Source organism: Limulus polyphemus, unplaced genomic scaffold (assembly GCF_000517525.1).
Source record: "Limulus polyphemus unplaced genomic scaffold, Limulus_polyphemus-2.1.2 Scaffold691, whole genome shotgun sequence".
NCBI classification, from domain to species: Eukaryota; Metazoa; Arthropoda; class Merostomata; order Xiphosura; family Limulidae; genus Limulus; species Limulus polyphemus.
The window spans coordinates 281,145-297,275 of NW_013666301.1; the positions used below are offsets into that span (position 1 = coordinate 281,145).

A 16,131-nucleotide genomic window follows, 5' to 3' on the forward strand; every position below is an offset into this window, starting at 1 on the left:
AAAAAAGATGGTGAAGGGAAGGTAACAGTTAAGCCTAATGACCAGAGTGTGCACAGTATTGTTACGACAGCGGAAGTATTTCAAACAGGCAACACTTAACCCATGTGTAATTTCCTAAAGAAAAAATTAACATTACACTAAATACAATTGCTATGGGCTTTCTTGACTTATTTAGGTCTAAAATAAGCATGTGTAGTTCATTCAAAACCATATGCTTGGCACTTTGTGAACACACATTTCTGAATATTCAGTTAAGTTTGCCTACATTACAACTACTTTGCTTTGAAATAATTTAGCTTCGGCTCATTTTACAGAATGCTATAAACACCTTTTTTTTCTGTAGCATGGGTTTTATTCTTTGCTTTTGTGAGTTTCTTTGTTTCAACACATAAATCCGTCTCATACATTGAATGCTCATAACTGTTTCATACTCTGTAATATAAGTACAATTATTATACTTTATAGTTTACTTTAAATAAAGCAACATCTTAATGAGTTTGTAAAAAATTTTCAAATAGAACAGGATTTATTAATGTAACACATAATGCCTGCAAGAAAGCATAAATTAAATGGCATGTGTGAAAATGATAGAATAAGAAAAATTCAAGTGAAGGGCATGAAAACTACTATAATGGTTTTGTGGGTCTCAGCTAGTAATAATAATTTTTCACAAGGTATGTTCATGGGCAGCTTGTGAATTATGTAATTCAATAGGGTAGCATGACCTACATCTTCACCAAGTGATTTACAACATATATGGCATAAATATTAGTTACACGTGATTCAGAGGGCAATTAAACAAAAAACTATATATATAAATGTATGTATACTGTTATGAGTTTAAAGCTATTTATGATGAAAAATTTAATTTCATGTCACAATATGAAGTCATTCTAGAAAGAAAGAAAGGGTAATTTAGAATTATTTTTACTTTTTTGGTGGTTACAAAGTTGGTCAAATTGACCAAACTTGTAGAGAAAATAACAGATAAAATATGAAGTTTTACTTAAGAAAATGTTTCAGATTTATTTAGGAAGCTTCGAGATTACGCAAGTAAAATTTGAGATTTTTCAGATGAAGAAAAATATTTTTCATCTTAACATGAAAATCACTTTCACTCGGAGCAGTCAACACTTAGACTCTATATATATTCATGGAGAAATATTTATTGAACATACTTCATTAAAAATTCTGATTTCTTGTTAACAAATGACTCTTAATGATTACTGAAAGCTCGAGAAATTTTGTGAAGATACACAAAACATATTACAAGTTATAGTATAGAAACTATAAAGGTCAGTTGAGGGTCAAAAACTCAGCCAATTTTACCATGCCCTAAGTGAGAGAGTTAAAAAATAATTGTTCTCTATGTTATATTCTATGTTCTTATATACTTCAATATCAAAGAATTTTATATTTTATTTATTTTTAGCCAATATTATTGAAGAATTAGAAGAGAATTTGAAGTATATAAAAGAAATAACAGGATTTTTGAAGGTATTCCGTTCCTATTCTCTGGTGTCACTGAACTTTCTGAAAAATTTGAAGATCATTCATGGACAGCAACGTGATAAGCAGAGGCAAGAGATTTTTATCTCTTAATAATGCACTAATAGGGAAACATATGTCAATTACATTGTTGTAGGTTATATTTTAAAAATTTGGACGTTTGTATTGTTGTTTTGCCAGAGAAATTTTTCATGTCATGTGATTGGCATGACTTTATGATTAGAATCATTTTGAATGATTTGAGCAATATAGAACTTGAGTTAAGCTATAATTATTATAATTATGGTTGATCATTGAGCTAACGAGTTTGTTAGTTTTTATTTGTTAATGTCGTTTTTGTGAATATTATTTAATTATGTCATAGGAATTGTAACACAAGAAATAAAACAGTCTTGTAATCATTTAGAAGACTGGACTTTGTGTTGTTTTTTTTTGACCAAATATTCCAAAATATCCAACCCAACAAAAAAAAACATTACTTTATTCGTTTCAGTTGTAGGATTATTTTGGGTAAAAATAAAATCAAAACTCAACTAATGTTGAAAGATGGTCATAAAGAAAGAAATAGAAAGTTAAAAGACAAAGAGACAGGACGTAAACAGAGAAATTACAAGAATGAGACATGGGATATAAGAAAATTATTAAGAAAAATACAATTAATCAAAACCAAGTTTGAGAAAACCTTCTGAACTACAGAAGGGTTATAACAGTGAGATCAATAAAGATCATTAAAGCCAGGATGAAACAGCTGGAAAGTTAAATGGAAAATGCAAGGATAAAACCAGCCATAAACACCTCTGTATAATATTGGTTTTGCTTAGTCAGAATAAAAATATTTTGAAATCCAGTTATTTTTTTTATTTATTGTGCAGTGTAATTTGAATGAATGTTAACTTTACTCCTGAACCCAGTCAGCAAGATGTGTAGGTTATCCAGGTGTCACTCTATTACTGGTTCACACCTCTAGTTTCACTTAGGTGTCACTCTATTACTGTTTCACACCTCTGGTTTCAATCAGGTGTCATTCTATTACTGTTTCATACCTCTGGTTTCACTCGGGTGTCACTCTATTACTGTTTCACACCTCTAGTTTCACTCAGGTGTCACTCTATTACTGGTTCACACCTCTGGTTTCACTCAGAACCTAAAGAAGTGAAGAATGTATAGTCATTTTTGTTATATTTCATTTGATGGTAATCACTTTTTGTCTAAACAGAGAAACTTGTGATGTGATTGATATATAATGGTTATTGTAATATGATTGACCTTTACTTGTGATCTAGATTGTTATAATATGAAAAGCAGGTAGAGTTAATTTTGATATCAGTATTATTGGCTTATACCTCTGAACTCAAGATATTATGTCATTATGAACATTTAAAGATTATTTTAATATGAATGAGTACCAGGCACTTACCCATGACTTAGCATGTTACAAAATTATAAATGTAGAAAGGTTGTCATAGTTCCACAGAGTAGTGTCTATCAATATCCCTCAACTCTGTGACATGGTGAATATGGAAAATTCATTATTGTTCACTAATAGTGATTCTAGGCACTCAGATTTTGATAACATGAAAAGTATGGTTGTCAAACTATTTTATGTACTGTCAGAAAGAAAACCTTTTTTTTTCTGTGTATGTATATGTATGTATATAAATAACAGTTAAATGCTCCTTTTCTATGCTAGTTTCCACAAATAGTAATATGTATATAAAAAGTTATGACAGTGTAGTTTCCTTGGCCCCGTATACTTTGTAAAAATGTAAATTTTTATTAATCTTTCATATGGTTAGTTTATTTTGTTGTTATTGAAAGATATTCAAATATTTAGCTTAAGTGCTTTTATGTCTCAGTATTTAGTCAGGTCTGATTGTTTAAGATTTTTGAATTTGTCAGGAAAATGAATAACATTTTTCATCCTAATTGTTTTTATAACTTCTTCCACTGTTTGAATGGAAATACTAATTTAATTTTTTTTTATTTTGTAGCTATTCTTTGCTGGTATATAACAACCAAAATTTGGAAGACTTATGGAACTGGAAAATTCTGAATTATACCCTTCAGTTTGGTCAAGGGAAAATTTTCTTTCATTTCAACCCCAAACTGTGTGTAGACAAAATCAAGGAATTAAGAAATTATTCAAATGTTAGGGATTGGGATGATCGAGATGTTTCCCCAAGTTCAAATGGAGATCGAGTGGCATGTGAGTCCACATTTTTTATGAAGTTGATAATCTTATGAAAGTATTATAGTTATTTCTCAAGGGCTAAAATAATGTTCATGTAACTACAAAAGTGATTTTTGACAGAGTACAATAGTATGAAGTGAAATTTAGCTGTCATAATTCAATACTATGAAATTTATAGAAGATATTTATAAAATGTTTTGTTTATGTCTGATATGATGTATTTAAGTTAAAGATAGAGTAAATATATTTGATAATTATTTATAAGGATGTAAAGTATATTTATTACATTGTTAGGCTTACTGAATAACAAACTTTTTGTGCTGTGGCATGATACTTTTAGCAAAATATCCTAGTGTGGAAAATGGGTTTCATTTTTATAAAAAGACTGAATACTGTAATGCAACATGTTTTTATACTTTAGCCTCGTATCTTGAATTGTTTTTTAATGTAAAGCCTAGCTGCATTTTGAAGTAAAGCAGAAGCTATCAAATGAGATACTGTATTTCATGAGTGATTCACTGAATATGAAGATAATCATAAAGACAAAAGAAGTTCTTGATTTTTAGTGGGAAGTGACACTAAACTACATGAAAATTAAAAACAAGCATACAGAACGTTTTACTTTTGCAAAATGGTAACCGACCTTTCTAAAATTGGTAAGAGTGGATTGAAGTTGCAAAAAGAAATAAGCACAAAAAGCCATGGAAGCATGTACTACCTCCATTAACTGCATTTGGAAATTAAATATCAACATTGAAAAACTGGAGGGGAATTGTAATGCTCCGTCCTCAGCTGCTGTGGAACTAAGTGCAGCAAGTGGCAATGGAGTATGTGGTCAGCTCATTTTGGAATGTATATAAAAATGATGTTCTGAAGACAGGAATTTTGTGGACATTGCAAATAATTTCATCACACTGCTATTATACATCAAATAAACCTATAGGAGACTTCACAAGCTTATTTTTCTTGACAGCAGTATTGTCTCAGTACTTACATTTAGTTAGAGGATAGCAGTTTATCTGTCATGTTTGGCATTGCAGATGGGCTTCAAATATATTTTTGAAATGGAAGAAGAAATACTACATGTTGTTTAAGATCACAGTTGTTGACATGATTGAGTTATAATACTGACAAAGTAAAGTTCTGTGTATTTGAGGTTTTTTTTGAAGTTTGATAAATATTTTATTTTTTATACTAAAATTTATTGTGAAACATAATAAATCGAGCTTAATTTAAAGTATTTTAATTGATAAGTGAATGTAATATCACTCACAACTCTGTAAGTAGATATTCTCTATGTTATATAAGTTCTGATGTTAATTTCCACCTTTGTGATGAATACAATAGACATTATTCAGACTTGCTAAAAGTACTCGGTGATTAAAAAATGCAGTGATGTGATTTATTCACAGAATTCCTTGTTTTTTTTCTCAGAAAATATGAATTCTGAGAAACATGTATATTTATGAAAAGACACATGGTAGGATAAGTCTATCAACAATGGTTTGATTATTACATTCCTTTTATATCATCTCCATATTAGTATTAAAAGACTTACCATTTGGCCATAGTTGAAAGGCTTTGTGTCAACAAATCAAATTGGATTATAATGACAGAAGTAACCTACCACTTTCTTCGTTATTGAACATAATCTCATGTCTTAACAAATTCAAATGGTGATATTGATGATAGTCTTGATATGTGAAATATTATATGACAATGTTCATTCTGTTTAGAAATATGCTTAAATATGCCCTCCCCCCACACACATAATTGAAAGTGTTGTTTATTGCTGGAAAATGTGTTTTTTATTTTTTTGCTGTCCCAAGTTGTATGAACCATGGATATATTATCAATGATAAATTTTTTGTATTGCACTCAATTTTATATAAACATTCACCTTCTATACCTATGTCCCCCAGTGAGTAAGTGGTAAGTTTATGGACTTAAAATGCAAAACTCCAAAGTTCAGTTCTCCACATTGAACTAAGTGCAGATAGCCACTTGTGTAGCTTTAGCTAAAATAAAATATTATATATAGTTAATATCTATTACATGATGTTTACCTCTGCTTCTAAAAATCTTTCTTTTCCCTTACTTCATTGCAACAGGATTATGTAAGTTTTAAATTGACCAAATTTAAATTTTACTGTTATACGAAAAAGAATTGGGTATTTTCTTTTTCTTGTTGAGATAAACCCTATCATGGTTGGTGTGTACTTTTCTAGTGTTGATTGCACACCTGAATATCAAATTTCAAAATTTAAGTAAAAATAATGGTTCTAATTCATTGTAAGCCATTTTTATTTCAAAGATGTTTCAAGATGATATTTTGTCATTTTATAACATTCATTTATTGTAATACGTAAAGATAAAAGTTTCCTACTTTCATTATGAAGCTCTGAGGAGTCTTTCTGTAAATAAAGCAGTTGATTTTTATTAACATTTTTCTGCTGCTTACGATGATCCCAAAGTATTGGTTTATATTAATGTATTGTTTCTAAAGTGATTTTTTTTTCCCCCTGTTACTGATTTTATAACTACAGTCCTTCATTGCAACTTTTGTATGATCTCACAGCATGTGGTCTTAATAATCACTAATGAAGCACAGCTTTAAAAATAGCTATAGACCATATTCAAATATAATTTGATAGAGCAAATTATAAACAGTTTATGTCAATGTAAAATAAATAAAGTGGTTTGAGTAGTAATCAGTGAGAAGTTAGAAGACTTTGGAACAAAAGTGCAGACCTGAGAGTTCTTTCTATAGTTTCTTTAGATATCCTTATCATTTCTAGAATTGTTTTTGGGATAAATTACATTTGTTTGAAAACTCCAGAAAGTATCTTCTATTATAAATGATCTGGTAATGAGTATGGTAGGTTATAGCAAAATATTTTGTGAAATCCAAATTTATTTCATATTATTGCACACAAATAAAATATCTTATTTACTGAAAAGAAATTATGTTCATGAGATACAAATTGATCTCAACAAAGAATATTATTAAGAAAAATCACAATACCTAGCCTGAAAAGGTACTGGTGATGCCATTTTGAAACGTAAGGTCCAACATCACTGATAAATCAGTTTTTACAGTCAAATTGAAACAGACTGTGTATATGAAACAGAACTTCCTGATAAACAATAAAAAAAAAATTGAATTCTAAGATGAATCACGGGATTAAAATTCGATATTTGCACCTTTGTAGCTATGGAGGCATTATAATGTAACAATCAATCCCACTATTTGTTTATCTTAAGAGTTGGTAGACTCCATATGTAGGGATGGCCAACGTACTTGGTATTCATAATACATATATACATGCTAAAAAATTAACAGTGATAGACAGTTTTACTTTAAAAGATGATTGCCACTCACTTTTATTTGTTTCTCTACCCAACAAGGCCAGAAATCAATGCTAAGATATGAAACCAGAAAGTGATCAAACCACCATGTTGTTCATCTTTCTTCTTCTTGTTTCAGTTGAGATAACTGTACATCTACTTTATTACTAGCATTAGTTTAACCTACATCCATTCTCTGTGTTTCTTGGCAGAGCACGATGCCATCACTTAGTCATAATAACTAATAGTATTAAATAAAAAATCATAATTCTAGTGTAAACGATGCTATCATTACCCCTTGAAGTTAGCTTTTTTACAGAAATCTGTTGCGCCTTTAAAATGATTACCAGCAGCCAATCATAGATGTATATTACATGACTGTAACGTGTAGAATAATCAGTGCTTTGTATGCTATGCAGTTGCTATCTTTAGAGAGCCAGTCCCTATATTATGTATGAAGTGAAGGAGTACCAAAAAAATCAGTACACATAATATTAAATTTTATTACACACATTCAAAGAATACACTAACTTTTAGTCAGGGGAACATGTGTCACAAAACAAGTAATAAAAAAACATTTTTTGAATGTAAAATGATGTTGGTATGGCAGTGCCAAAATGATGCAAACAAAAATATAAGGATGATACAGCTATACATATATCATTCCTACTTGACTATCAATATTAAAATTTAATATTACACCGTAAAATGCATACTTAACTTTAATATTATTGCATTTGGAAGTTATAATTTCTGACTGTTGGTATGCTGTTTGTTTATGATAATATCTTGGTCATGTCAAGGTAGGCATCAATATAGTGCAACTAAGAGCCTATGACTTACGTACAAGGAAAACCTAGTTGAGTCAAAATATGTCTTGTTTATTACAGACTCTCGCTATGAGGTCGGTCGAATTTATCGATCTCATAACCATTTTTTATGCATGTATTTTATAGTGTAACATAAAATTTTTTATATTGAAAGTTAGGTAGGGATGATCTATATATTAGCTATATCATTCCTATATTCTTGTTTGCATTCTTTTTGGCACTACCATCCCTATATCATTTTACATTTACAAAATGTTTTTTATTACTTCTAAAGAGTAGCCCAAGAGTTGACTGTGCATGCTGCTAGCAGATCAAAGCAAGGTACAGCAGCAGATAGCATAAATAACTTTGCATAAACAAACAGATGAAATATTCTGTTGTTCTTTTTTTAACAGCATCTCACAACAAAATGTTGGAAATTTCAAACCATTAATAATAATATAAATACTTTATCAACTGGTATGAATTTTAAAAGAATTAGATACTATTTATTAAGTTTAGAATTTCATTCAGTATTTCTTCTACGAGAAATAGATAAATTGGTTTGTCATTGATACTCCTACAGTTCAAAGAGGGGTAAGTATAATATGTACATGTAGAAGAGTCACTGAATGAATAAATAGCGTTTTTTGCTTGATTCCTATAGTAAACATTTAATCATAAAATTTGGAGGCTAATACATTTTTTATCTGAATCTTTTCAAAAGTTGCAATGTGTCTTGTTTGTTGCTATTATGTTTATGTGCATTATTTTTTCATCTGAAAATGGTAAAATTATCATGATTCATCAAGGATGAAATAAGAGTTTAGTTAACATGTTATAAAATTTACAAAAATGAATAGAATCACAAGGTAACAACCAGAAGTTAATGATTAAAAAAAAGGAAACACCGTGACATTATCAATGTATATGAATAAGCTTACGTCCTAAGATGGCAATCTGCATGTGTTCCTTGAGGGAAAATCTTTTACATGACTTTTTTTTCATTTTATCTAACCTAATAAATTTCGAATGTTTATATTTTAGTTACTTTAGTTAAAAATATATAACAATAAATAAATATCATATATATAAAACCAAGAAATTTAGCACTTCCTTTAGCCTTGAAACCTTTAACCTCAGGTGCTTGGATTAGTAAGCCTATTTTTTATCACTATATTGGCTGTTTAAAAATATTTATATGCATTTCAGAATATGAAAAATATATCAGACACTAGAATAGAATGTCCCAAAATTACTGTAATTCATCTGATTTTCTAACTAATCTGTTGATAGGTTCAAAAAAATCCATTACTGTTCAAAACAACTTCTTTAAGACTAAACCAGTTGAGTTCTCACAGTGAATTACCAACATTTACTGCTAAAAGAAAACATACAATCATCCAATATATAAGTGTACAGTTTCTCTTTTTATTATCCAATAAACATGTCCAATGGCAGTGTCTGAGAGAATTATGGACAATTATTAAACGACAGAAAATATAAGAGGTCGTGTCAATGTGGGTTGTTATTATGTTTATGTGTATTATTTATGATGATTCTTCTTAGTATGAAATAAGTGTATGGTTAGTATGTTATAAAATTTACAAAAATGGAAACACCATGGCAGAACAAATACTGATATATATCAGTCAAGTAATAAAATATAAAACTGTAATTTTATATTCTGACTTGTCAATATCTATAGCATATGTTTCTAGTTGGTTGAAGAATCTGAAGCACTTACAACAGAAGAGACAAAAATCTAACAATGATATATAACAGAGCCACTGGGCTATGTGATTCAGAGATTTAGACTGAGAATTATGTTCTTTTGAAAGTAGGCAGTTAAAACTTAGATAATATACAAAATTGATTTATAAACTATATTTTAAGTATAAGTTTATTGATGTACATTGTTAATAAAGTAGTGGAATTAAATTTTGAAAGTAACTCTGTAAAAAAGGTTGTTGCTTGTGTACTTTGACCAACCCTTATCCATAGGGATAATTATAAAATTTTTTTTTATTAGCTCTCCCATTACAAGGTCAGTCGATTCAACCAACCTCATAACCAATTTGTATTCATCATGGTTTCCATATAACTTTTAATACAGTTTGTGCATCTTCACAAAATATGGCAGACTTTTAGTAAACATTAGAAGTCTTTTGTACACAAAACATCAGATTTTTAAATGAAGTATTTTTACTAAAGATTTGTCCATGATTATATATTTATAGTATTTCTCCATACTAGTCCATTTTGGATTAAGAATAAAAATACTTTGCTTTGTCTCAAAAATCTAAAATTGCACTTGCATAATCTCTAAAACCATATAGATAAATTTCAAACGTTTTTTTTTCTTTTAGTAAAACATTATATTTTGTTATTTTCTCTATCCTAACTTTATGGAAGGTTGGTTCATTTGAATAACCTCGTTACCACCCAAACAAAATTGAAATTTGTATGAAATTACCCTTTTTCTCTTTCTTGAATGACTTCAGTTTGTAAGATGAAACTACACTTGTTTATCCTAAATAGTTTTACTCTTAACATTATACATCTTTTTATACTTGAATTTTATTGTTTTATTGCATTTAACTACCATTCGCAACCATTACTTACCTGAGCCGCCTTCCTTTTTTTTTTTTTCTTTTACTGTTGAAACTTAACCCTGCTTTTTATACTAATGGTAGTTATGTGCTAAATGATTTTTTATTTAATTAGATAATGCACCAAAGGACACAATATAATAACACCTACAAAGCAGACAGTGTCCTGTAAGTACAATAATATTTCTGACTTTCTAACTATGCAACAAGACCTGTTACAAATTCATTTAAGCTGGTCAATGTAATTCCCATGGGAATAAAGCTTGTATTGAAATCACAATTGACTATTCTCGATACAGAAATAGATGTAACCTTGGCTTTCTATTGATTATAAATAATATAGTATTGAATGTCACAGAGAAATATTGGCAATTTCTGAAACAGAGGATGTGACAAGAAGGATCTGATTTTCTATTTCATGGCTCTGTAACCAAATAAGATTTTAGGCTATGTAAATTATGTTTTGCTTGAGCGATGATAACATTATAATGAATAATTTACATTAAATGTTGTACATCTTGAAGGGATGGTAAATTAATTAAAAACAGGGGATGCTTAGAGAGAAAATGTAATAATTCTCATAATAGGGGAATTCGGGATTATTTTTAAGTATTGCCTTATAAAATTAAGAAATTAAAACTTGTATACAATTAAAATATGTATTGTTAGCTACATTTTTATACTATACATATTGGTATACTATGAAAAGAAAATAATTTTAATTAAATTTTGAATGTAACTTGCTAAAATCTCATGACATGCAGAAAAAGATGACTGGGAGAGAGGGTTAAGGCAAAATCTAATTTTTATAGCTTTCAGTCTTATTTGTCTACAGATTCATAAACTAGAAAATCATGCACATTTTTTCACAAATTGCCAGTAATCTTCCTTGTTGTTTTATGCTATATTGTTCATAAGTTGTTTTCTGGACAGAGTATTGTCAGTTTTATCTTCAGTTTGAAAGTTATCTCATGGTGTTCAGTTTGAGAAGCTAATTGAAGACCCTCTTGTCTTAGTTAGAAAGCATAGAAATCACCTTTCACTCAGACTAACACAGTAAAGGCTTCGTAAATTCACAGACAAATATTTAGTAAAAAAATGATTAAAAAATCTAATTTTTTGTGTACAACAGACATGTTTAATAAAAGCTTGCTAAATTTCATGAAGATACATTTAGTACATCAAGAGTTATAGTAGGTATAATTTATGGTTACATGATGATTACAAGGTTGGTCAAAATGACCAAGCTCTTATACATACTGTTAAAGAATGCCTTCCTGCACTCACAGCTCTTTTTCACTTAAATCTTTTAATTTCCCAATATTGTCTATAATTTTTTTATTCGGTTTATTTGTTTTAGATGGTCTAATAGTATTGTAAACATCTCCCGTTTCTCTGAATAGACCAAGCATGGCTCTATGTTAGCATGCTGGAATGTGAACTAAGGTTCCATCTATTGCGCTTCATTACCAAAATACAAATCATGCTCTGCACTCTGGTGCTGTTGTTGTGTTATAAGTTATGATCAAATCCTGTTAATTGATTAGAGTAACCCACTAGTTGGCAGTAGATGGTGTTAACTAGCTGCTTTTCCTCTAGTCGTACTTCAAAATTAGGGATGACTAACAAAGATAGTCTTAACTAGCTTTGTGGGAAATTCAACAAAACAAACAAAAAATTTCTATTACATTACTGAGGATGGAGTCTGTGCAATATTAAATATGTATTTTTATTATTTTTCATCCTCTAATTTTTGGTTAAGTTCCACTACATAAATCATTGTACAATTAAATTTTTTTCACTCAAATTTTCAGCAAATATATTTTTCCAGATCACTGATAATGGAATTTGTAGATTTTGAAATATTTGATTACAATTGTTGCTATGGTGCTTTTGCTTTTAATTACAGTAATTATATTTTTAAAGTGGACAGAGAAATATTTAAAAGTAAATGTAAATATACCTGAAAAACTTGCTACAGCTCACTATATGAGAAATTGGAGGAAAAGAAGTTTTTTTTTTCTTACCTTTTTTCTTATTTTTAAGTGAACTGAGTAAATACATGTTTATTGTAAAATACTCTTCAAATTTGTTAATGTTATCTTCCAGGTAATGTAACATCACTGCAGGTTTTTCCTTGGCTTGTATGCTCTAATGTTGCTGGAATCAAGTGGGAGAATTTTAGAGAGAAAGTGGGTGACCAACGATCGCTTCTTGGCTATACAGTGCATTACAGAAAAGCGTAAGTTGTTTTATGAGCTAGATTAGGTTTTGAAGAATTTAGCTTTATTTTTATGTATGCTCTAATGTTGCTGGAATCAAGTGGGAGAATTTCAAAGAGAAAGTGGGTGACCAACAATCGCTTCTTGGCTATACAGTGCATTACAGAAAAGCGTAAGTTGTCTTATGAGCTAGATTAGGTTTTGAAGAATTTAGCTTTATTTTTCCTACATCTACGGAATCTGAACAACGTGGGTAGGATCGTTATAATTATAATGTTTATTGTTTCATAAGTATAATAATCATCTTATTTTACAGTTAGAGAATAATTGGAAATATTAAACTTAATATTTTCTTCAGTTCTTAGAAGTGGATATTGTAAGAGGTGAAGACATGTATATCATAATTACACATTATTTTAAGTATCTTCAGACTTTTACTATCACTTCTTCTGACTTTCTGATTGCAGTATTTTACATATGTTGCATTTTTATGAATTTTTGGTGCATATTTTATCATATAATTTTTATACATGTAATTGGCTTTTATACAATCCTGTCGTTTTTGCAGTTTTCTGTATTACAATTTTTTTTAAAGGCTTTACAAATGTATATTATTTTTGTAGATTTCTAAATGTTCTATCAAATATTCAATCTTAAACGCTTATGCATCATTGTATAGTTTTTGATACTCTATTATAAGTAGCCACCTTACAAACTTATGTCTTACGTATACTTCTTTTTTGTACAGCCTATCAATTAGCCATCCAAACAAACTTATATACATCCCAGTTATGATTTTCCATACAATATGTAAAATAGTCAACCTTTTAAATTTGTTTTATGGTTTACTATAAACTGTCAAATAGACTTCTATCAACTCGTGTCCTATTTATAGATTTCCATACAGTCTTACACAAAGGCAACTTTACAAGTTTATGTTACTTTTTAGTTCTTCATACATCCAGTCAATGACCCAGCTTTAAGAACTTTTCACCTTTAGGAAACTTCTCCAAATTCAGTGTTTCAATTCCTGTGATTCACCATAACAATGTGATTTCAATCTACCATATTTGCCTGAGTATAATATGCACCCAATTTTGAAAGATTAAATTTAAGAAAATTTGTTTTTGCACATCATTTGTACAAAATGTATTAAATAGTATTTAAATACAGTAAACAAGTATCGATGTATTAAACATTTTTGGCAGTCTTTCATTGAAATTTTTTTACGTGTCAATTTTACAAACTTTGTTGAAAAGTTTATATGTGGTAATACACTAAGCAGCTAATCATTCATCTTTACATAAATCGTCATCATTGCTAGAATTGTCTTTACCATCGGACTCATCGTGTTCATCAGATTTACTTCCATGAACCTTTGCTTCATCCGAATTTGATTCCCACAGCATGTCATCATCTGTCCCATCCATTGCATTGGATATGCAACATGTTTTGAAAACTTTAATGATGCTTTTATGATTTTTGGTGGTAGCTTCTAGTAAAATACCTAACATAATAGAATGTGAGCAAAAATAATTGGGAGGTATTTGGAGGGAAAAAAGTGTGCATTATATTCAGGTAAATACAGTAAGTGTTGCTTTTTTTGGGTTTTTCAGCTATACCATCACTATGGCGTGGTTGCTTTCTGTTTTACAAGTAGGACTAAATGACAGAGTAGAGCAGTGATGAGCAAAATTATAATAAAATGAAGACAAACAGCAGCACCACAAGCAATAAAAAAGCTGCAAATCTATTGGTGTAAAAGCACTTACTTTTACGACATGACAGTCTGTGATTATCAACGATATGATTCTTCTTGGGAGGTTTTTTAAAATATACTTCTCATAAAATCTTTCCAGAACAAATAAGTAGGATACTGTGAAATATTGTATTATAGACATATATATTATTATTGTAGATTATGGTTGAAAACTTTGTTTCCAAAACAATATCTTTCCTCCGCTAACAAAAAGCTTTCTGTCCTACTGAATGTGCACGATACCACTCAGTTGAGAGTAGGGTAGTGGCATTCTGCTTGTGTAGATGGCATGATGCCCTTCTTACTACAAACCTGACATATAATTCCAGTTGCTACCAGGTGTTGGGTGTATCACTCTGCCATATATTGCAGTGTGCCCCTCCGGCTGAGGCACTCTCCTTCCTACCATCCACCGGATCTTGGTTTCCAGGGATCAGGTGCTGGTTAGAGCCAGACCAGCCACATAAATTCTCATGTGTTTGGTTGGAACCCTCCTACCATAGACTGGATGATAAATTCCTAATTTGGACGGGAGATGCAACACCAAATAGCAGTCCCTCTTCCTACTGTCTTCTGGATGTCAGTTTCCAGTGGGTCTGATGTTGGTTGTAGCTGGACAAGACGTGAATTTTTGTTTGTGTAAGGCTAAGTATTCTCCTCCTGCCACGGACTGGATGAAAAGTTCTCAGTGTCACCAGGTTTTGGACTGAAGAGAAACACCCACCTGGGATCTCCACCATCTGCCATATGTCAGTTCTTGGTGGATCTTGTGTTGGTTGTGTTGAAGGTGCATGCATGCAGAGGCAAATTCTTATGGAAGCTCAGCTTCCCTTACAGTACCCATTTTTGAGGTGAAAACTAGATGACCCTCTTCCTACCCTGGACCTGAGGTACAATTCCTGATGCCTCCAGGTGTTGGTTGAGGTTAAACTCCCACTTATGGTATGTTGTGCCTAGCTACTCTACACCAGGGGGTCCCAATATTTCTGTAATTTTTCTTTGGGTCCCTCTATGTTTCCACCCTTTTTGACGACACATTACTAAAGGGTGAAAAGTTTACCTGCCTCAGAAGTGGTGCAGTCTCCCACAGGTGTGCTGTTTTTTAATTCTTTCTCACACCCCATGGTTTTCATATGGGCACTTCCTTAACGGATGTAAAATATTTTTTTGGAAATTAACATTTTTCTAAGGTGAAAATGTATTTCCAATAGATACTTATCTCCACTTACATTTCCCACTTCCTGTTTGGTTTGATGTGATCTGACCAATCTTAAAGTGGTTAACAGTTGCAAGATTAGAGATGGCGCTAGTTACAATACTCCACCTTGGTGGAGGGTTGCTGAATGATTATTTGCATGTTAGTATTCAGAAATAAGTGGGAGTATCAAAGCTAGTGTCAAGTGAAAATTTGCTCTTATAGAGGGAAGTATATGTCGAGAAAGCTTTAGTGAGTGGAGGTAAGTATCTATCAAAAATACATTTTCAGTTTATTAAAATGTTAACTTATAAGAGTTAGAAAAATTCCTTCAATTACAATGTAATTGCTTATATATACACCTGGAAAAAAGTTAAGCACCCCCAAATATTTTTCAGGATTGCTTATTGAAAATAAGGTTTAATTTTCATGATGTTGAGCAATGTTCATAATTTCAAACATAATTAAAAGGATGTGAGTGTTCAG

At 30.5% G+C, this 16,131-nt stretch overlaps 1 protein-coding gene across 1 annotated transcript in view; it reads left to right on the forward strand.

Annotated features, from left to right (window-relative positions):
- Positions 1–16,131, forward strand: part of LOC106459994 (insulin receptor-like) — a 136,441-nt gene that overhangs the window by 35,741 nt on the left and 84,569 nt on the right. The window contains exons 7-9 of the mRNA XM_013919674.2: positions 1,433–1,580; positions 3,501–3,715; positions 12,579–12,711. Coding sequence (XP_013775128.2) covers positions 1,433–1,580; positions 3,501–3,715; positions 12,579–12,711 — 496 coding nt within the window. The remainder of the gene's footprint in view (positions 1–1,432; positions 1,581–3,500; positions 3,716–12,578; positions 12,712–16,131) is intronic.